The following is a 22,276-nucleotide window of genomic DNA, read 5'->3' on the forward strand; positions in this document are numbered from 1 at the left end:
TGTCTCTTCTAGAAGTGAAAAGGATATGATACGACTTCATCCCCTGCAATAAGACAGAAAATGGTTGGTTTGCCAGCATTCAGCAACACTACAATGTTCTTTATGTACTGAATTGAAATTAAAGAGGAGCGCTGGTCAGCAAAATGCCAGCATTGACTTTTTGAAGAAATAGGCATGGTTACATTCTCTCCTTTCACATGTTCTTTGTTAATCTTCTTGTTATTTTTTAAAATCCTGGTCCCATTGGTATCAGTGGCAAAGTTCATTTGATTTACAGGGCTATGGTTCTTTTCTTACTGTTTGGTATTGTTTGGATGTTTGGATTCCCTTTACTCAGTGGACCTGATGACATTGAAGCAGTGAGAACTGTCTCTGCTTTCATAGCTCCTGGAACAATTCATTCAGTCAGGAAGTTACCGTCCAAGGTATTAAAAGATGACTTGCATAGGAGCGCAGTTCATGCTTCCTGAAGAGAAGCAGGGATCACATTAAGTGTGCTGAGGTCTTACAGAGTATTGAAATTTGAAATAGGGTGCTGAAAGTACACTTTCTCATGGTGGTCACATGTGAGCTAATGGCTGTAGTTGATAGTCACTGTTTTGTGCAAATTTGTCATGGGTAAGTGGAATGCACCTCACTCAAGAGGCAGAGAGAAGTAGCCATATGTTTTATTGAGGTAAAATTATAATTTGACAGTTTGACAAGTTTGATGGAATTTAACAGAGTTTAACAGTGCTTTGACACAATTCAGTAGGTTTGATGGCAAGGTTCACTTTATTAACTACTGCATGGAAGAAACATAGAAAAGAAGGTTGAGTTAAAATCGAGTTAGAATGATTCACACAGAGACCAGAGGCACATAGAGTAAAGAGGGCGTCTCCGGTGAGCCACGAGTGGACTCCCTTGCTTTCTGAACTCCTTTTGGAGCCTCTCTGAGGCTGGGTCCAAACTTAGTCTCAGACTTGAACAATGGTTAGTGTCTAATGGAATTATCCATTCAATGTTTATAATAATACTGATTAATTATATGGATTAGTAATGTTTCACAGCATTAATTAAGCATGCTATCAGTCACTTTATCAATTATCTGTCATGGGTAAGGGATCTGTCTGTCTTGGGTAAGGAATCCCTTAGTCTCAGGTAAGGAATCTCTAACCTAGAGAGCTGCTCTACTCTCAACTCCTGCTCAGCGAGAGAGTTGCTCAAGGGGAGAGTGATTTGGCATGCAGTCCAGTGCAATTCACACTATGCCAACACTGATGGTAGTGCTTACAGACTGCTAGTTGGTAGTATAGACAAGACAGATGTCTTCATCTGTCTTGCTCTGGTATCTTATTCTTCGGTTATCTTGCACTTTCCGGTTTCAAAACCACTCTTTGGAATATTTTTTTAAGACACTTTCACTCCTTTGTATGTATGCAAAGGGCTTTCCATTGTGCTGGTTCCCCACAGGACATGAGGCCATCTGCTCCTTAGCCTGACAGCAAAGAGTCACTTGAATGTGGCACAGTATTCCGTATCTGGAGATACCCCATCATTTAAAAGATCCTATCAGCAGAAAGTGTTTCTGCTTTTGAACGGATTTTTATTATTTTCTTAATGCTTTTGTAAAATAATACTCTTGCAGATATCTCTTTGCCACCTAAGTAATTATTTTTATTTTCTAGTCAAAGAAGTAGGACACAAGGATATATAAATCCTGTTGTCTCCTTCTTTCAATGCTTTTGTCTATCGCTGAAGACAGCCCAACATTTTTTTTTTTGTTGCTTTTCTGTCTGTTCCCTACAGTTTGGCAGGGCCTGTCTCCTGCTAGTTAAGCTGATTATAGTCGTACATCTGTAGTTCCCATGAGAGCTGCAAGGGGTGGGACAGGCTCAAGTACAATCTTCTGGCATACCAGTTGCCAGCTGCATGGTGCCATGAAAGCTCACATTCAATTTGCTAACCAACACATCTTTATGTCTTTTTTTCTGTATGTGTTCTTTCTATTATAAGCATATCGTTTACGTTAAGTATGCAAGGCACGATTTCCTGTGATGCTATTAAGCATCATGAAAAAATGTGATGTAATGTAATTGCCAGGGATTGTTTTATATTAGGTTATAGCAACTTAGGCTATGCCTTTTATTCAGTACTTGGTGTTTTTCCAGTCCTATGAAAATACTGACCTCATGCTCTTAAAATTGACTCTTAATAGCTATTTCAAGTTTAACCTTTTTAGTTTCTACTTGACCATGAATACTTTCTTTCATTTAGGCTAAACCTTCTCTTAATTATATCTTCTAAATTTAACAATCTCCCACAATCCTCGTTGCTCGTGAGCAGCATCTTTCATCACTGCCAAGGTGCGCACACTAGGAGATTATTGCTACCATTATTAGCAGGCAGCAGTGAGAAATTAAAGCTGAACTAACCTTCTTCCTCTACAGAAGGTACCCTACCAGTGGCTGTGTTTTCTTTACAATGTTTTAAATTGGTTTTGCCACTTACGTAGCCAACAGGAAAGCAAATTTCTAGCTCAGTGTTCAATTATAGCTATAAATAGGCACTAATATTTGCACTCAGTCAGATCCAGTGATCTTTCTTGGATCTTTGTGTTCTTATATGGTAATTCTATTGATACCAAATGATGTTTTGCTGCTTTTTATGTAGTAGATTTTTAGCATTGCTCTTAATGAGTAACTATTTTCTTTTTGTTGCTGGCTGCTATAGCTTAGTGAAGTGAGAATTTTTGTTCATACTACTTTCATGGACAATTTATTGAAGTAGTGCTGGAAGAATTCAACAACAGTGGAAATCTAGTGAGAATTGTTTTTATTTCTGACTTGACTGATCTTGAATATTTTCAGAGAAAGTTTCTTGATCTTAATGATTTAAGAAATTTAAGGTTAGTTACATTCAGCTGGCATCCAAATTAACACTGTTTTAAAGGGGGATTCAGTCTGCTTTCTTCTGCAACAAACAGGAAAATGACATACATACTGTCAAGTGAATACCTACTGTTTATGCAGCAGACTGGGAATTTTGTCACAGATTTGTCTAGATTATCATCAAAAGTGATGCCTACTGTCAGTCTATTTGCTGGGATTTTGTTTTTTTTCTGCTACATACCTGATTTAACTGTCACTAAATTTTTATCCTTAGGTCCTTTCCAACCCTAACTATCTTATAATCCCATGATTCTATGATGTTGTGAGCTTTGCAGGCACCTTATTGTGAAGGAAAGAATTTTTGAGCAGAAATCATGTGAAATCACGTTACTGATTGGGAACATCCATGGAAATGCTTAAATTTATTTATGTGTTACCAGTTATAGTGTGAAGGTTGAAAAGGCTATCTCTAAATCTTGAGGTTATTCAGGAAAATATTTAAATGGTCTGAGAACTTCCGCTTCATGTTCTTCTTAGAGTAGATGTGTGTCGTGGTGCACAGATCCTCAATTTATAAGTGTTTTGCAGCAAGACCATGGCAATCCATGAGGCTGTTCCTTCAAGCTGCCCCTCAGGGCTGTTGCCAACACATAGCCCTGCACATGAAAGTCACACGAACCGTGTCTGTGTGGAGAACAGTGCTGGTCATCTTGGTAGCAGTGTCACATTAAGGGGTCTTTACCTCAAATAAGGGGTTTACCTCCAAGAAGGGCAGAAGATCTTACCCCTTCACCCATAAGTTTGATGGATTTGTTACCATCTGTCATGGTTTAAGCCGGTTGGCAAGTCAGCCATGCAGTTTCTACTCCCCCCCACTTCCCCTCCCAGAGGGATGGGGAGGAGAATTGAAAAAAATGTAACTCCCACAGGTTGAGATAAAAACAGTCCAGTAACTAAGGTATAACACAAATCACTGCTGCTACCACCAATAATAATGATAAGGGAAATAACAAGGGAGGAGAATACGATACCACCTGCTGAACGAGCCCAACAGAGCAGAGAGCGTGCCCTTCCAGGTAACTCCCAATTAAATCGCTGGGCATGATGTGCTGTGGTATGGAATACCTCTTTGGCTAGTTTGGGTCAGGTGTCCTGTCCCTGCTTCTTCCTGGCTTCCCCTCCTCCCTGGCAGAGCATGAGATACAGGAAGTCCTTGGTCAGAGTAAACATTCTGATCAGCAACTGAAAACATCGGCTTTATCAGTATTATCCCCAGGCCAAAAGTCAAAACCACAGCACTGCACCAGCTACCAAGAAGGAGAAAAAGTGACTGCTGCTGCTGAAACCAGGACACCATCCCAGGAAAGGGGAGATCCTTGCATCTGATCTGCCTGTCAGAGCCCTCAGCAGGTCCTCAACCAGACAGCACAATGTATCTAAGGATGATTCGGCCATTCTGTTCAGAATTCACGGGCACAGATTCACCCATCGAGTTAAAAATTTAAGTCAATTTTTAAAGCCAATTTTAAGTCAATTTCATACCAATTTTAAGTCTCCGGAAATGCGCACAAAATAGATCTCAGCTGAGAATTTCTATTATATAACTCAGTGATAGCTTAAAGTTCAAAGATTGCTGTGGATAATATAATACAGTAACTGCAAGAGCAAGTGTGAAAATAACATACATAAAGCCAGCTAAAAACTGACCATTAAATGCACATAAAGTACAGCTCGTACCCATCTGGTGTTCCTGTGGGGGGAGAAGACAGGTTCAGCCCATCAGTTGAACCCAGCAGTCATGATGGAGTCTTCCCTAATTTTCTCTCCTCAATTTTTCATATTTATATGATTTAATTCAAGTTAGTAACTCCTCATAACCCCACCATTTACCAATTGATCAGCTGACTTGCATAAGGTTACATAATGGATGGTCTTGCTACACATGCTTCGGGAAGGGCCTCCTAGGCTGTGCAGGGGTCTTCTGAGCTGTGGGTGTGATTTTTATTGTTAAAATGAGATTATAAAGAGGATAGTTCACCAAAAGGACACCCTAATCATGTTTTGCTGACTCTTGAAGACAGGTTGGATGGGGCTTTGAGCAGCTTGGTCTAGTGGAAAGGAGGCAGGGAGATTGGAACTAGATAAGCTTTTAAGGTTCCTTCAAACCCAAACCATCCTGTGGTTCTGTGATTCAGATAGATGTCCAGGTGCAGACCTCAAGGAAAAGTCTTTCTTGATTAGAGGTTCGTTAGTCTTGTTTTTCTTGGTCTTGCTACACAAGGCCAAAGCCTCTTCAGCTGTCAGTTCTCATCATAAATCAGTGTTGGTTTCTCAGGCTTCCTGAGAAGTAAAACCGCTCAGGTTTTACTTAGTAATACAAGTTTCATTTTTTTTAACTCTATGGAGCTTTAACTAAATGCCTGTTGAGCTTGAGTGGCTCTTGTAATACATATTTTGTTAATGGTTGGTTTGAAATTCTCTCTCCAATAAAAATATAGCTTCCTTCATCATCTGTGAGGTGATTTATGTACAGTACATGGTGCCTTCATGTTCCCCCTCCTGCAGGGATTGTAAGAAAGCCTGGCCATGATGTGTTGTCTCCACTCCACCCTCTGCTCAGTTTATATATGCCGAGACGATACGCCAACGTCTCAGGGTTGCTTGGGGTGCTGTCATAGGGTGGATTCTGTGCGTATCAACCGCATTCTGTCCTGGAAGTAGCTGTTGCATTTTACCCTAAAATTTCCTTGATGTTATAACATAACTTTGAGGATCAGGGTGGAGGGTGTCTCTAATTTCCCCCATTAGTCCACACAGAGGCATGCCAAAAATAGACTAAAATATTAAAAATTGGAAGCTGCAGGAGTACAGTTCTCCTGCATGGAAGAGCTGGTTTTGTGTAACATCATAGCATGTGGCATCCATCACCCAAGGTCATCTTGTTTAAAAAGCAGGGCTATGAAAGAAGCCTCTGATCTGGAGACCACTGCAAAAGTTGCAACTTGTAAGGCTGTGCAGTGGTCAAAATAATACATCATTTCACAAAAAAGTACTTGATACTTCACTCAAAAATGGGTATTTTTCTCATCAGCCTGTGTCATATCTTGTTTTCCCCTTTCTACTTCCCTTTCTAGGGCTGACTTTTGTTATTATTCCCTTGAGATAAAGTGAGGCATAGAGGCTACTAAGAAAAAAGGGTTGAAAGGTTTGTTGGGGGGGTCTTTAAAAAAAGAAAGACAACCTTACAACCTGTAAAAGCCCCTCCAATACAGCAGTTGTTGAGAATTTGACTCTTTAGAAAAAAATACAATTAAAAAATAAAGAGCAGGCTCTGCTGGTATCTCAAGAAGTACCTTTAATTTTAAAATTCATATGAACTATTTTGATTTGTTATGCTTAATAATAGTCTTAATTAGTCAAGTTTCAGCAGCCTTAATGGGCTCAACCACGTCAATTTCTTTAGATTAATAACATTTATGTACTCTGGGAGTCTGGATAATCAGTCCAGATTTAGAGAGAGGGTGTCCCATAAACTTCTGAAAGAAGCATCAGTCTGTTGAGGGAAAATGAGTAGGTTCCTTCCGTTGGCACCAATGCAGCTGACTCCAGAGGTGGAAGACAAATACTGTTTGTTGAAAGCTGAAAGTACCGCCATCCCTGAGTTGCGCCATCCTAGCAGGCATTTCATCTCTGCTTTTCCGCACGGCTCCCCGTGCCATCTGTCCGCTTAGTGACAGCCATGTGCAGTGGGGAAACCTCATCAAACCACGTGCAGACGCGCCCTCAGAAGGCGATGGGTTTGCTCATTGTGGCTTCATGCCGGATGCAGCAAGGCACTGAGGGGCAGAGGGCAGAGCTGCTCTGCATTGGCACTGCCGTGGCGCTGTGGGGCCGTGGACCTGCTCGCTGGTGTTCTCTCCGCTGGCGCGGGCGGTGTGTGACGGAGGTGGGGCGGCCGCCCTGCTGGGAGGGGAGCGCTGTTGGCACACGGGCTCGCCGAGGGCTTGGCCGGCACCTACGGAAAACCAAAACCAGAGCCCGCTGCGGGTGGGTCGAGAAGCAGCCGTGTCCTGACATTCCTGCTGGAAGCAGGAGGCACACAAGTACTAAGTAAGTTAGCTATTCGAACTGGCTTTGCTTTCCTGCTGCCTCTGCTTGAGGCTGATTTACGTTTATTTTGCAGTTATCTTTTCCCCTCCCCCCTCCCCCCCTTTTTTTTTTTTTTTTTTTCCTCCTTGGGAACTCGGGGAGCTGAAGTAACACAAAAGTCAGCCCCTGCTGACTTCCAGGGCTTCCAGCATGATCGTGTCATCAGCAGCACTCTGGGAAGGGCTGTGTGTAGTGGATAGACTTTCAAGGGATTTTAACGTCCTGGAAAGAGTGATTTTAGACGCTGTGTAAGACTCCATGTTTTACACAGTACACAATAAGTGGTTTACATGTTTTTGAAGAAGGAAGGGATGAAGAAGAGCAGTTTTAAAGCAGTGTCTAACTTGTTCTGTGTATTTTTGTTTGGAGGTTGGTTTTGTTTGTAATTTCTTTTGGTTTTGGTTTTAATTTTACTTGCTTCAAACAAGAACAGCCCACACTCTTGCTTCAAAAACCCTTGTAATTTTTTGGCATACAAATGCAAGAGCTTGGTAAGCACATAGAAAATATTGCGTAGTCAGGGTGTGGGGATCTGTATGAGCAACTTGGTGGCTGAGTTGTGCTTAGGTATCAATAACTTACTGGCAAAAAGAGATTATTATACTTGATACCTAAAAAATGCTAAAATATCAGGTACAGCCAATATATGGGAAAATACTACTTTTCAATAAATTGTATGTTATTGCTCTTTCTTTAGTAGTAGAAATTAGATTATTATTATTATAATGGTTATGCCACTGTTTTATTATTGCTGCTAGTATACTAACTCCTGTTTGGAGAAAGTGAAGATAGTGTGCTGAGTAACACAGAGTTCTTGACCATTGCAGACACCCCTGCTGAGTTCTTGATCTGTTCTCTTTTTTTTGACAGCTAGTTTTCTCCATGCTGTATTTTTCTTCATTGGCATAAACCATGCTGGGTAGTAATTTCTTCTATGTAAGGCATTTTCTTTTCTAGACTAATGTATTTCTTATGGTCAGACTCTTCTGTAAGATGGTGCTTTTGTTTGGCTTTGTTTTGGTTTGTTTGTTTGTTTTAATTGGAGTGGTTAGATACGTGGGGTGTGTAGAGCTTACAGAAAATTCTCTTCCTGATCTTGGGGTTTCAGGGACAAGTTCCTTAGTCAGTGTTTCTCACAGCTCTAGTGTTGGAGCTTTGCTCCTTAAGCAGACACTCCCAGTTTGAAACCCAGGCGAAGTTGTGTTGCCCAGAAGGTGGTACTCTTGGAGTTCTGGAAATGGGCATAGAGGAGAAACTTCTGTCTGTGGAAACTGAAGGAACTGCTTTTTCAGTAAGTTGGTCTCCAGCATGTTCATTCTTACCAATTTTGCTTTCTGCTTTCCTGAAGGAGGAGAACCTGCACTAACAAAAGCTTTGGACCTTGTCCAAAGTCTCTTCTGCCAAAGAAAGAACCTTGTAGGGAGGCCAGTGGCCTCATGAGCTCCTCAGGAACTCCTTTAAGGCTCAGAACTTAGGTTTCTTAAGGAACTGATACTTCCTGGTTCTGGAAGAAGTCAGCTCTGTGCTTGCCTTTATGCCTTGCTTAGTGCTTGAACCAACTGACTAGAAAACTAACATTTTTGATCCTCAGCAAGGGAGCTTTTGTGCGGGAGGACAAAGCCTCACGAAGGTGGAGATTCTGATTTTTTAACTGAACAATAACATGTCTCTTCATCCAGAGTATGCAAGGGGTGCTTCTGAAGCAATTTCAAGAGAACCTGAGTTAAGAGGCAATGCTGAAGCAAGAAGTGCTCCAGTCTGGTTCTTTTAAAGTAGTAATAGAAGAACAGTGTTGTGTATTTATAAAATGATCTAAGGAAAAATAGCAACACCCCTCCCAGGTCATGCAGTATTACCCTTAGATTATATTTCAACAGCAAAGTTCTATGAAGATTCCTTGTCTTGACAATTTCTGTTTATCCACCTGTATTATTTTCTCTCCACTTTGGTGGCCAATGCCACTGGGACAATGTGTGTATCAGTTCACATGGCTTTGTGAGTAACGTTTTATTTCTGCATCCTGGGGCAGAGAAATACCATTTCTAATGCAGAGAATCACTCTATGACTGCCAGCCACCCGTTTTGAGTATTGCCTAGTTTAATTATTGCAACAAAAATAACCAAGGTTTTAACCTTGGAGATCTCCAGTTTAAGTCCTCTTTTACACAACACTTCAATCTTAGTAACTTCCTCTTTAAAGAATACCAGTTTTGTTTGTAATTCGCCATTTCTATTCCAGGTCTGTTGAGAAGGGCTTTGCATGCTATCCCTCTTTGCGTGCTGTCCCTGAGTGATTCTGCAGACCAAGCGACACAAATCCTAGCTGAGCTCAGCAGCAGTGTGTGGCATGTGGCTGGCATCTAATTGTGTGTGTTCCTGGTGTTTTCTTATCAGCTTACAGTTTGCTGCTGCCGATAGCTTTGGAATATTCTGCTGTTTAAAACAACATGCAGAAATTGAAGCAGTTAGCTGTAGTAATTACAGCTAAATACTAACCTTCTGCAGGACGCAGAATTGGAAAGAAGATTTTTGAGCTACCTACAAAAGAGGAGAGCTCTGCTACAGCTACAAACAGCTTGTACATTTCTGTTATGTGATGCAGAGTGGGAACCTGAGAAGAGTGGTGACAGTACTGGTGTGCTGCTTCTAATATTTGGATATGACTGAATGAAAGTGAAATTTCAGTATGTGTTAGCTTGTAGAATTTATTGTGATGGAAACAGGAAGTTTCCCAAAGTAGGTAATGGAAGAGCACATTCTAAGAAGAAATAAGAGTGGGGAGTTTTAAACAAATTATTGCTGTCAGAACTCTTTTCCTGATATTTACGTATGTGCAGTGAGGAGTTTTACCTGCTCAAACGTATAGCTTTTCTGAGTATTTCTCCATGCATAGCTGAGGGAAATTTCAGATTAGACAACCCATTCTGTGATCAAGTGGAAATATTGAGATCACTCTTCATCAAAATGACAGTAAAATGAACATCTTTGATAATGAAAAGTAAGTCTGAAAATAAAACAGTTTTTTCTTGCCTGGTGCTTCAGTTAAAAAGCTTTTCCAGTGAAACAAAGCCTCTGTTTGATGCTGGAGAGGTATAATCTGCATATAAAACCAGAGCGAGGTTGTGGTTTCGCTTTTCACTCCATTTAAAAGAACAAAGGAGTGTTTCTCCTGTGATACTGAAGTGGTGGGTTGTTTGCATACGGGCAGAATCTGAAGGCAGCAGATGAACTCCGTTACCCTGCTCAGTGTTTATTGTCTTTCTTTCCAGATCACGTGTAGTAATCATGGAAGGACCTGAGTAATCATGGAAGGACATGAAGTAGAAGTTGCCATTATATAACTTAGGGTTATAGAGCAGTAGCTATGCTACATACTGAAGTCTAAATATTTTCTTCTGGCTACAAGTTGAGCTGCCATGTACATTAAAGTTCTTGATGTTTAGGTACTGTGCATACCCTCTGACCAACTAGCAAATTCTTTTCTTCTGTTTCCTAATGAAGTAAATAGTCAAACAAAAAAAAAAACTGTGAAAGTGTTAAACACAGTAAGAGATGGCAAGAAGATGCTATGGGATAGTTCTAGATTTTTCTGTGTATCCCTAACTTCCTGCATATAAGTAAGCATAAAGTGAGGTATTTGAAGTTCAAGAAAAAATCAAATGGTACAAAAATTATTTAAAGTCAGTTGTTATTCACAGCCCTCAGGTTTTTTGTGTTTGTTTTTTTTTTTATTATTATTATTATTCAAGTATAAAGCTGTTTGAGAGTCTTAATTGTGACTTAATAGTTACTAAAATAAAGACAAACATACCAACATTATGCTTTGGACTTTGACACAGGTTGCTGAAATACAGAAACCTAAAACCAGACATCTGATCTAGGGGTGGTTGGGCAGACCAGTTTGTTTCTAGGTGGTATGAAGTTTCTTAGCTCTAAGAGGTGTCTCTTTATCTCAGAAATTTCCTTACTTGTGATCTTTGTCAAGCTGTAGAATTGTGATCTGTAATAATAGTAACAGTTTTTATATGTTTTCAGGTTATAGTCACACCAGCTGAGAATATGAATGTTTTTAACACGGAAGCATCCCTAGAGATAGGAGGTTTGGTGGTGGTGGGTTTAGTTTGGTTTTTGGTTGTGTTTTGTGGGTTTGTTTTGTTTTGTTTGGGATTTTTTGGTTTGGTTTGGTTTGGTTTTGGTTTGGACTTTTTTAAGATGGAGATTTAAAACCATGTATATTGAAGAACTGAACCACAAAAGCATGAATTCGAACTGCCTATTCAAGTGGATCTGCATGCTTACATACTAAATCCTGTTTGATTTGCTTTGCTTTATGGCAGCCAGTGCAAAGCTGGGGGACTTTGCTGGATCAGGGCAGTAATGAGCTCAGAGGCATCAAAGTAACAACATTAGCAAAGAATTTTAGACTGAATAGAGGTACAGAAAAAGTAACTGACCTCCAGGATTCCTCCCCTCCCTGGTAGGTAAGACAGGCTTGAGGATAATCACATGTGAAAAAGTAAGTAATTAAAAATTACAATATAAATTGCTCAGAAAATAAATGATGCTGATTATGCCTACAATGAAACTCATCAAAACAGGACAACATAGCGGCAATATATGGAATGTTTAAAGTAAATATACCAGTGTGTGTATAATATACTGGAAACTTATATCGTGCTCTTCCATTTCATCCAGTTGTTAATATTAAAACTCCGCGAAGTTAACTGAATGCTGAAATCTTGGATAAAATACTGCTCTCTTGGTTGTGTGTGGGGATTTTATCTTTCACTTAAAAAGGTGTTGTTCCTTTTATACGTAGTTCAGCAACTAAACTGTTAAAAACAGTAATTGCAAAATAATGTTTCCAGCATTACTTGGGATGGAAAATGACACTCAAGAGCTCTCAAATTTTTAATTTTTAACTTGGCTATTAAGTCACTGCATATCTTAGTTGCTGTGTAGCTTTAAATATATATATGCTTATATATTTTTTATATATGTGTGTACATTTACATATATATGTTTATGTATTTTTATATATTCTGTATATACTTATGACATATGTATTTGATATGTGTATATATATTTGTACGTGTACACAGATGTTGGTTCAGATTGTTTCTTGCAACTCCAGCTTAATGGAAAATTAATGGAGTTGTGTTTATACCACAGATCAACATATTGATTCTCCAGTTCAAATATATTTTGAAGACTGTATGTGGCTTTGCTTGCTGTATTATGAAGGGCGTTGTGAGGGGCTTGAATGTCTTCTTGGTGCTATCCCTGCACGTGTTCAAGGAACTGGATTATCTCTAAGATTCTTTCCAATCCAGACCATTCTATGATCCCCGGCCTGCCTTCTGCCTGCTGACTGCCTTTGTGTGTCTGGATAAATGAGGGTTTCACAGCCATTACCACATGCCATCAAAGTGAGAGGTTTAACCCGTAACAGCTCAAGTGGTATTTTACACTTCAGTGAAATAATCCATTATTTTTCACAGAAGTTCTCCAAAGAACATTTGCTGTCCATGTGTTGCAGACACTGTTAATTAAAGCTTAGTTGCCAGAACCATTAATGTAAAGAAGCAACCACTTGTAGTCAGCTAGATTAGGTTTTGCCTTGCATTGCACAGCTGTGTTGAGGTAACTCTGTAAGTTAGTAATACTGAAATAGTAAAGTTGACATTAGTCTGAGAAACAGCCCCAATTTCCTCAGATGTAATGTGTGTAAGCCCAGAAGGGTACTTGGGTGGCTCTTCAGTACTCTGTCCATAGAGAAAATACGTATATAAGCTGGCCCAAAGGCTGCCAGGGCTGCAAGCCCCTCTTCATCTATATGGCTTCTGCTATGGAACAGCTCTTCTCCCAGGAAGGAAGATCTTGAAGCTGTCACTTGAGAGATTCTTGTTATAGAATAAGCCATTTTCTTGTTTTCCCATTTTCTTGGCTCCTTAACTAGAGGAAGACACACCAGGTGCTAACTTGCTTTTCCTGTCGCTAAGTTCCTCATACATACTTACTTACCTTTTTTTTTTTTCCTAAACATATCCTCAGATCTTTCTTCATTCATCTGCAGTGCAGTGTGACGGCCAAAACTGTCCTAACACTTGACCTAGAGAAGCTCAAGCCAAAAAGGATGGAAAGTTATTCCCATATTTTACGTTTATATTTATGTTGTCGTGGTAACAGATTTCTATCTCAGATTCCTCTTTTCTTGGTTTTATTTTGCAAGAGTATCTCAGCCTGTAGCATTGTAACCATAAGTAAACACCTTCCCCATTTCTTTCAAGAAAGTGTCACCTCAAGTACTATGAGAAGTTGCAGTGACAACACGTCCTAGGTCTGTTTTATTTCCATGTTTGTGTGTATTAAGTGTTGCACTGTCTTTATGTGCCTTATTCTTTATCAGTCTTTTGATTCTTGTTCATTCTCACGTTGTCAGCTAAGAGTTTCTGTGTTAGTTGCTTGGTATGTTTTTCCAGCATCTCTTCTGGTTTTGAAGGTAGCCAATTGGTGCATTGGGCTCCTTTCTAAAGGTGGGCACTGACCTTCCTCAGTCTTATGAACCTTTTTCATGAATTCTGCAAATCGATAGTTTTTGTTGCTGATAGCTCTCACCAGATTGTATATGGGGTGATCTCCATGACCAGTGCTCTCATGGATTTCTTCACTTGCTGTTTTTCCAAAGGATGTTTGCATCCGAATCTCTGCACAGTTAAAATTACTTTCTTGTGATGCTTGTCACTTTTACTTTCTTTTTTTTCTCAGTACATGCAGTGAGGCTAGATAACCGGGTTTTGGTCAGCTTTTTTTTTTTGTTATTTTATTAACCCACTTCTTGGCTTTTGTGACTGTTCTGTTTCAACAGTAGCATGTCAACTGCCCCACTAATTTGACAAGTGAGTTTCTAAGGGTATTCCTTCTCTTATGAAATTAGATCCAAGTCTTTTCATCAGCCTTTCCTGGTAAGCCATCCTCTGACTCATTGCCAAGAGCATCTGAGGTCTACTGGTCAGTTCGTGTGCTTGTCTGTCCATGCCTGTCCTGCCTGCCAAGCGGGTTGGTGAGAGCACAGGCTGTGACCCTGCAGTGGGTAATTAACAGTTACCAGCCTCTGCTTAATCAGTGTTAGCCTGTGACCTCTTCTTTGTCTTTTGAGCCCCTGCTGTGGTGGTCTTGCGCTGTTGGTGGGCTCCTCTTCCGGTGATCATGCTCCTTGCCCGTGAATCCCTGTGGTCCTGGGTGCTTTGCTGTCCAGTTTGCCTCCACACCCAACTTGCAGAGGTGCTTTATGAAAAGCCATGCAGCAACAGTCCCACAGGCTGAGACCCCAGCAGCTTCTTCCCTTGGTTCAGGGCTGGGGCTGGAATGGGATCCTCAGCACCCATACCTGTGTCTGGGCAGGACCCACAGGTGTGCAGGCACAGGAGGAGCGGGCGTCAGCACCAGTGACGCTCATGTTTCCGTCCCAGGGGATCCCTAACAACACAACAAACACCCGTCTCTCCTGGTAGGAGCACTGCCTGGTTTTCTCTGCCAATCCCTGACTGCCAGGGTGAGTTGAACTGTCTTTGTTCTTGCTGTTCTGTTTGGCAGCTTCACCATTTGTGAGGGGGTGTCTGGCCCAGGCTCAGCAGGGGTTTGCACCTTCATGGTGAGAACTGTGCATCAGGCAGTTATTATGCCTGTTGCTAGGCAACAGTTTAATATTTACCTCCATGCCTGACAGGCATCTGTGTGTTGCTTCCCCCTTTCTGCAGTCTGACTGTCGGGCTGCAGCAGGTGCAGCCAGTTGACAGCTGGCATAGCTGGCCATAGTACACAGCCCTTGGAAGAGGACCACCAAAACAACCACAGTAACAAGCTGTCCACAGAGTCAGGCTGGTGTTGACCAGCTGTGCAGTGACTGCCAAATGAGGAGGGGTCGGACCTTGCAGCTTCTTGCGTTGTCAGTCTACCAGGTGCAGTGTGCTTGGAGACACGCGCTCTAAGAGCCCTCAAATATTGTGGAATTCAGGGAGAAAGTGACAAGTGAGGCGCGCAATACCCCTGAGGAAGCCCACAGACCAGCGTGGCAAGCACTGCCTGTGTGTAGGAGGGTGCCCTCTGCTACCCGCCACCCTTTCTGCTTCCCCCCCTGCCCTCAGCTCCCCAGAGCAGGATTTTGTTTCCCCAGATCAGCCCTGAGTCTTTACAGGGAGGATGGTGTGGCATTCTCCATAGTTCTGAGCAGCAGCTATGCTGAGCAGCAGCTATGCATTACACGCTTGTCTGTCCCCAAACTATTCATCCTCCTCCATGAGCATTTAAACTCATCTAGTTGCTGCTAGTTGCTCTAGTCCAGCTGGATAGAGTAAAAAGAAGCAGCTGGATTCTTTGGGAGGTTTTCACTTGTCTCTGGAGGTCATAGTGGTGCTGCTGTGCTGGAACTTGGGAGTGAATTCAGTGTATTACAGGAAAATGGTTTGGTGGGGAGGGCTAAAGGCAGAAGGGCTCAGGTAAATGTGTTAAATGGACAGGGACTAGCGTGACTAATAAGAAGGTGTAGAAGACATACCTACTTGTTAGTCACATAGAAGAAATCTAGATTAATTCCATGGAGAAGAAAGAAAAGGAAAAACTATTAAAGAGCCAATTAAGAAAATATGGTGTTGCCTACAGATAACCCAATGGTAATATACAGAATCACAGAATCATAGAATAGTTAGGGTTGGAAAGGACCTTAAGATCATCTAGTTCCAACCCCCCTGCCATGGGCAGGGACACCTCACACTAAACCATGTCACCCAAGGCTCTGTCCAACCCAGCCTTGAACACCACCAGGGATGGAGCATTCACAACCTCCCTGGGCAACCCATTCCAGTGCCTCACCACCCTTACAGTAAAGAACTTCTTCCTTATATCCAATCTAAACTTACCCTGTTTAAGTTTTAACCTATTACCCTTTGTGTTGTCATTATGGTCACTAACGAAGAGTCCCTCCCCAGAATCCCTGTAGGACGCCTTCAGATACTGGAAGTCTGCTATGAGGTCTCCACGCAGCCTTCTCGTCTCCAGGCTGAACAGCCCCAACTTTCTCAGCCTGTCTTCATACGGGAGCTGCTCCAGTCCCCTGATCATCCTCGTGGCCCTCCTCTGGACTTGTTCCAACAGTTCCATGTCCTTTTTATGTTGAGGACACCAGAACTGCACACAATACTCCAAGTGAGGTCTCACGAGAGTAGAGTAGAGGGGCAGGATCACCTCCTTCGACCTGCTCGTCACGCTCCTTTTGATGCAGCCCAGGATATGGTTGGCTTTCTGGGCTGCGAGCGCACACTGAAGCAGGCTCATGTGAAGTTTCTCATCGACCAACATCAAGCAATATATAAAAATGTTCTTAAAAAACTTTTGTTCTTGTCCTGATGTAGGAGGCATCATACATTCCTGTGTACGTCTCCACCCATACATCTATTACGTAGTCAATCTATAGCTCCATACATACATGGAGGCAGGTATAACTTGCTTACATTTCTGTATATGACATTTGCAAATCCTGTCTAGCATACTTTCAGTCAAGCCTCTTACTAACATGTGCAAGATACCACATATGCTCATAGGGAGAGCACACTGCCATCATCACCATCGTAGTGTACCTTTTAAATCCTGAATGACTTCATCTTACCGTTGAGAAATGCTTGTACTATGAAAAGTTATGGAAATGAGAAGATTTTCCTTGTGGGAGCAAGAAGTCACCCTAGGTATGGACTCATGAAATGGCCTCTGAGTTTATTCAGATTGTGTGTTTTCATATAGCAAGTGTTATAATAAACATGAAGAAGTCTAGAAAAGTCAGTAACTTGTGCTGTTCGTTTAAATGTAAACTATGAGTGTGTTGCTGTGATCGAGATGGCAAATAGAGCTTTGAGCAGAGGAATGTGAGGCAGGAACAGAGGGGTAGTATTACATCTGTATAAAGTATTGATGAGACAATTGGAATATTAATTTCTGGGCTTTAAAGTCTGATACAGTCACAGCAGAATTAAAATGGGCTGTTCTCAGATTAGTATCACCAAAGCTAGAAAAACAGACCATTTTGTTTGCAGCTTTTCCAGCAGGGTTGCATGATAGGTAGAAACACCGCTGTGTATGTTACATACAGATAAGTTATTACTTTTTAACTCAACATACTTGAGTTTGCTAATGTAGTGTTAAGTATTTTATATAACAAACTAGTAAACCGAGAAGTACCATTTTGTACAAAAGAAAAGAAAAAAAGAAATATGGAGAGCTCTTGCACAGCCAGTATGTATGCTTCGGTATGAGACCAGGATTTGAGTTTGTTTTGGTATTTCATACGAAATTTGTTTTCAGTACAAGTTAAGAGAAAAAAAAGTTATGAGATCTACAGGCATCATGCTGTCAAAATCCTACATATGTTTATTGTAGAAATACAGGCAAGACAGATAGGTCTGATTTTCAGTAATATTTTTTTAACTTTTAGCTGGGTATCTTGTGATTTCAGGTTGGTTACGCTTGCTTGATAGAAGTATGTATAACAAAGGTGAAATTAATTTGTTTGTATTTTTCCCTTTTAGAAGCAGTCCTCTGCTGTGGACGCATCAAAACCCCAAACCATGAAGCCATCTGAAACAAAGGTATGAATTCCTGAGAAATCATGCTTGCAGTTAAGCACAGCTATATGAAGAAATGGAATTAATTTGGTAACACTTTGTTACTGAGTAACTTTACTTTCCATGGCTGATCCACATCTTATTTTCTCTCTAAAAAATATCTAAAAATGCCATACAAAGCACTCAGAGGATTTTATAACACCAATAAAACAACAAAAAAAAAATAATCAAAATTTCTAATTTTGGTTAGTCACATTTTCTGACATGTTTAGAGCTCCCCCCAGTGTCTTACAGGGTTATTTACCTAATGGAAATTCTCATATTTAAAGAATTCAGGACAAGTTTCAGCTTTTAATGTATGTCCAGCTGCATCTTCTTGTTAATTTCTTATCTTTGTCTGTCTGACAGCTTCTCTGCCTTTGTCCTTTATGCTTGTTCTGTCTTGCCTTATGACTTGAACTTTTTTAGTGCCGAACCTGTGTCATCAGTCATGTACTTTACTTGTTCAACAAGAACTGTAATCCTCCCTTCTGCTGCTGTTGCCTAACAGAATGTATGAATATTGTTTAAACAAACAATTAATGAATCTCTCCCTCTGTCATTTTCCATCATTGTAACAGTGAAAACAACAAAAGTCTTGAATACCAAACTAGGCCATCCAGGACTTGTGCATTACCTTGTTTACATGCAGGTGAAGGAATATGTAGAATAGCGAGGTTGGAGGTCCTCTAGTCCTGGCGGAGCCACTCTGTAGGTAAAACAGACACCTCACAGCATTGCCAGGCGAGCTTGGAATACATGCAAGTGTGCAGATTGCACAACATCTCTGGGTAGCCAGGACTAATGTTTTGCTACCTTCATGTTGGTGATTTTTTTCCTTTTATGAAATGGGAAGTTCCCTTGCCTCATCCCTGACAGTGTTCAAGTCCAGGCTGGACAGGCCTTGGAGCACACTGATCCAGTGGAAGGTGTTCCTGCCTGTGGTGGGGGGTCGGAACTAGGTGATGTATAAGGGCCCTTCCAGCCCAAAGCAATGTGTGATTCTGTGATTTGCTGCAACTTGCATATGTTTCCTCTTGCCCTTTTAGTGTTCATCTGTGAGGACAGCCTATCTCCATCTTTTCTGTGCTTGAAGTTAGCCATTTTGTTCCCCTCAGCCTTTTAAAACCCTTTTCCTCCGTGAACACGTGTAAGACACATACTGGTAGCAGTGAGCTGTATGACAATTAAACCTTTTCCATTACTGCACAATCATCACTACTCATAAATGAAGGTACTGCAGATCTCTGGTTTCATGTTCCTGTCAAGTTTGTGAGCAAACTCACTTGTATCATGTTTGTTACTGATGCTTTTTTCCCAGTCAGCTGTCTAAAAATGTTTATGTTCTTTCTTTACTTGAAATTTGAAATAACACTCAGAAAAATGTGGTAGATTTCTAATTAGATCTTTAAACTTGTGTTTGCAAGATGAGACAGAAATAGAGTGGCAGTCGTACTCCAGTGCTGTGAGACTGGTAAACACAAATCCCTTTGAAACCATGTAGTGCATTTGCATGTGTAAGACAATTAATGTTTTCTTTTAATGTCTGTTGCACTATTAATGTCTTCCTCCTGCTGGATGAAGCAAGTCATCTGCATTCTGACAGCAGACTTCTTTGAAAAGAAATGTGGTTGCTGAGTCACTTTAATTTCTAGTCCTACATTTCTTGCAAATTACCAGCTCTTTCCTGATTGTTTGATATAACCACCTCATTTGTCTTTCCTAGAGTCTCACTAGTGTGCTAGTACTCTTAGGACATGCTCAGGACCTGTCTTTAGCTTCCAGTTTTCTGTATTTGAATCCTTTGCCTCAGATTAATCCTCAGTATCATGCCCCTTTGAGAAAACAGTGAGTTACTGCAGCAGAGGAAGGAATGTGGAACTTCTTGTTCTGTAGGTGAAGCCCCAAGGGTTAGGTGGGAAGGTTGGAGGACTAGGGTGGAGAGCAGGCACTCTGTGGCTTTCACTGGAGGAGTGGAGGGAGCTGGGTACTCCCACCAACAAAACCAGATCCCATCCAGCTTTCTTTTCTTTGCATGTGATTGTGCAACTGCACCGTAACCTAGGTAACTAGTTAAAAAATCGTAATTTCCTTTAGCAGGCTATTTTTCAGTTCCCTGAGTCAGTTTAAAATGTGGCCTTTCAGGTGCTGATGCAGTGCAGGTGGAAGCAGGCAGTAAGAGGAGAAGGGGAACATCTTTTTCTCCACAGGAGATCAGTGTATACTCAGTGCAAACTGGTGCTGTGGCTTCAGGCTGTGATTGCTCAGAGCTGACTATTTAAAGAATGACTGAATTGTTGCCTTTGAATATATGTAGTCTCATACTAAAATTGTGGGTTTGATTTGCCTGGTATTAATTTTTTCTTTCTTTAGTCAATCTTAATTCTGTTATTGCTGAGAATGTACCTGAATAGATGTGTGAGTGTGAGTATGTATGTGTTCATAATCATGTGTGTGTGTCCATATATTCTTTAGCATCGTCACAGATTAATTTATAGTATGAGCAGTTTTGCACAGTTTGAAAGATACGAAAGTCTAATGAATAGTGCATACCCTGAAAAAAAAAACAAAACACATTAAGTCTTTAGTATAATAATATTTACAATATTAAAAAAAAAAGAAAAAGCATGCAGTTGCTAATAACTGGTTTGGCAGGCTGAGAATTTGAATTTATGTTCTATACAGCCAGTGTCAGGTATTGACAGAAATGCAAGTAAATATATTTTATTGTCCTGCAGAAAAGGGGTGTTTACTCTTCTTCTGAAAACCACAAAAGGAAAACCTGAATTTGTGCTCTAGCAGCAGGGTACTTAAAAGTCCTGGGCAGGCAACAGTCATGTTGTCCCAAAACCAGGACCTGTGGTTGCCAAGTGTGCAATAGCCAGTTCTCACACACAGAGCCAAGGTATTTGTTTATTCCAAGTTTGCTCAAAAAGGGGTGCTAGGTAGTATCCCATTGTGCTAGCTCACCACCCCATAAAATTCACATTTTTATACAATTTAGCTCAGGTTAGTAACCCCCTGTAACCCTCCCACCATTTAATGACAGGTCAGTTAATTAACGTAAGATGACATCATTTGTTTTCATAGTACTGCTCAGGGAAGGGTCTTCTGACCTTCAGGAGTCTTTTGAGTTGTGGGAGTGATTTTTAGTTTAAGAGATGAGATTATAATGAGGATAGTTCACCGAAAGAACATGCTAATCATGTTATGCTGATACATTAGAGTCATACCTTGACAGTGTCCATATGTTTTCCATGTGTCTTCACTAATAGTTTTTACTGATCAAAGGTTTGTTAGTCCTGTTTTTCTCCGTTCTGTTTTTCTCATTCCACCTATACAAGGCCAGTGCCTCTTCCCTGACTGTCAATTATCTTCATTAGGGTTTTTTCTAGGTCATCCTGACCTTTTAGGAGGCCCCTGTATCTGTTCAGGCTTTTCCATAGTGACACAGGTTCCAGTTTTTAACTATGTCTATATAAAAAGTCTCTTTTTTTTTTTTTTTTTTTTTTTTAACTATATGCCTACAACAGTCCCATGGCAGGAAAAGTCAAACGCTGTTTCTTGAACCTTGAGCTTGCACATCTGTTACATTTCTCTGCAGCCTTGCAGCTGAAGGACGTCTTATATCTCATTGACTCTTTGCTTTAGATGCTACATAAACATGACCAGCCTTTTTTAGATGAAAATCTGAAAATCTAGGATTACCTTTTCAATATAGGATTATTTACAGGTACACAAATGGTGGATGTATGTGTCTTTGAGTTAACCATATGGTAGTCATGTAATGAGGATGTACAAGTGAGAGCATATACAGCATGATTGAATCATACTGTATGTGTTTTTTAATCAAGTTAAACATCAAGAGAAAATCCAAAGCAGGGAATCTTGAGAAGTTAAGTGATTTTTTTTTTTTTAATATTAATTTTTTTCTCCACTTTGGATTTTGGAAAATGTTTGTCCTCCCTCTCTATCAGTATTTTCCATGTTGTGACTGACTTGTGGTGGTGGTGTGTTCTTCACTGTGATGTACAGCCTTGAGATCTTTGCGAAGCTTATGCCCAGGCATCTGTATTTTTATGCGCGTTCAGGATTTCCCAACCAAATGTCTGTGGTTCATTGTGGGGATGTGTATACTTGCGTAACACATGGTAAACAAATGTGGCAGATGTGGTCAGCTAGAAAAGAGAAGCTGGAAGTATAGCAATGTTAATTAATATTTGACAGCTGAAATGAGAGCATTACAACAATGAAGAAATCTATAATTACCGCCTAATAGTTGGGTTGTTGTTTTTTCTTTTGGTTGTTCACTGACTTTTAATAGGCTACTGGGAAAAAAAACCCCGATTATTTGTCTCATAGTATCTTTTAAATGTGCTCAATGTATTAGTAGGATAGAGGGAATAGGGAAGAATTCTGTCTGTGTGGCTCTTCTTGTATTAATCGTAGCACTGCTGAAGAAGCAAGAGAAGTTAAAAATAGAAAAATACAGTGAGGAGGCTAGCATTTCAATTTTTCTTTCTTCTTATCAAATACAACTTCTTGAATTTTTCAGTGTTCTTGTTTCTGCTAGTAGAAATCTGTTGGTTACTATACTTTGACATG

The 22,276-nt window shown here is 40.6% G+C and overlaps 1 protein-coding gene across 1 annotated transcript in view; it reads left to right on the forward strand.

Moving 5' to 3' along the window:
* The window catches only part of CAST (calpastatin), a gene marked incomplete at its 5' end in the record, with an annotated part of 61,037 nt that overhangs the window by 14,754 nt on the left and 24,007 nt on the right, over positions 1 to 22,276 (forward strand). The window contains one exon of the mRNA XM_080638351.1: positions 17,597 to 17,656. Within this exon, the coding sequence (XP_080494477.1) occupies positions 17,597 to 17,656 (60 nt within the window). The remainder of the gene's footprint in view (positions 1 to 17,596; positions 17,657 to 22,276) is intronic.

The sequence above is a fragment of the Psittacula echo genome, assembly GCF_963264785.1.
Source record: "Psittacula echo genome assembly, chromosome: Z".
In the NCBI taxonomy this organism is placed as follows: domain Eukaryota; kingdom Metazoa; phylum Chordata; class Aves; order Psittaciformes; family Psittacidae; genus Psittacula; species Psittacula echo.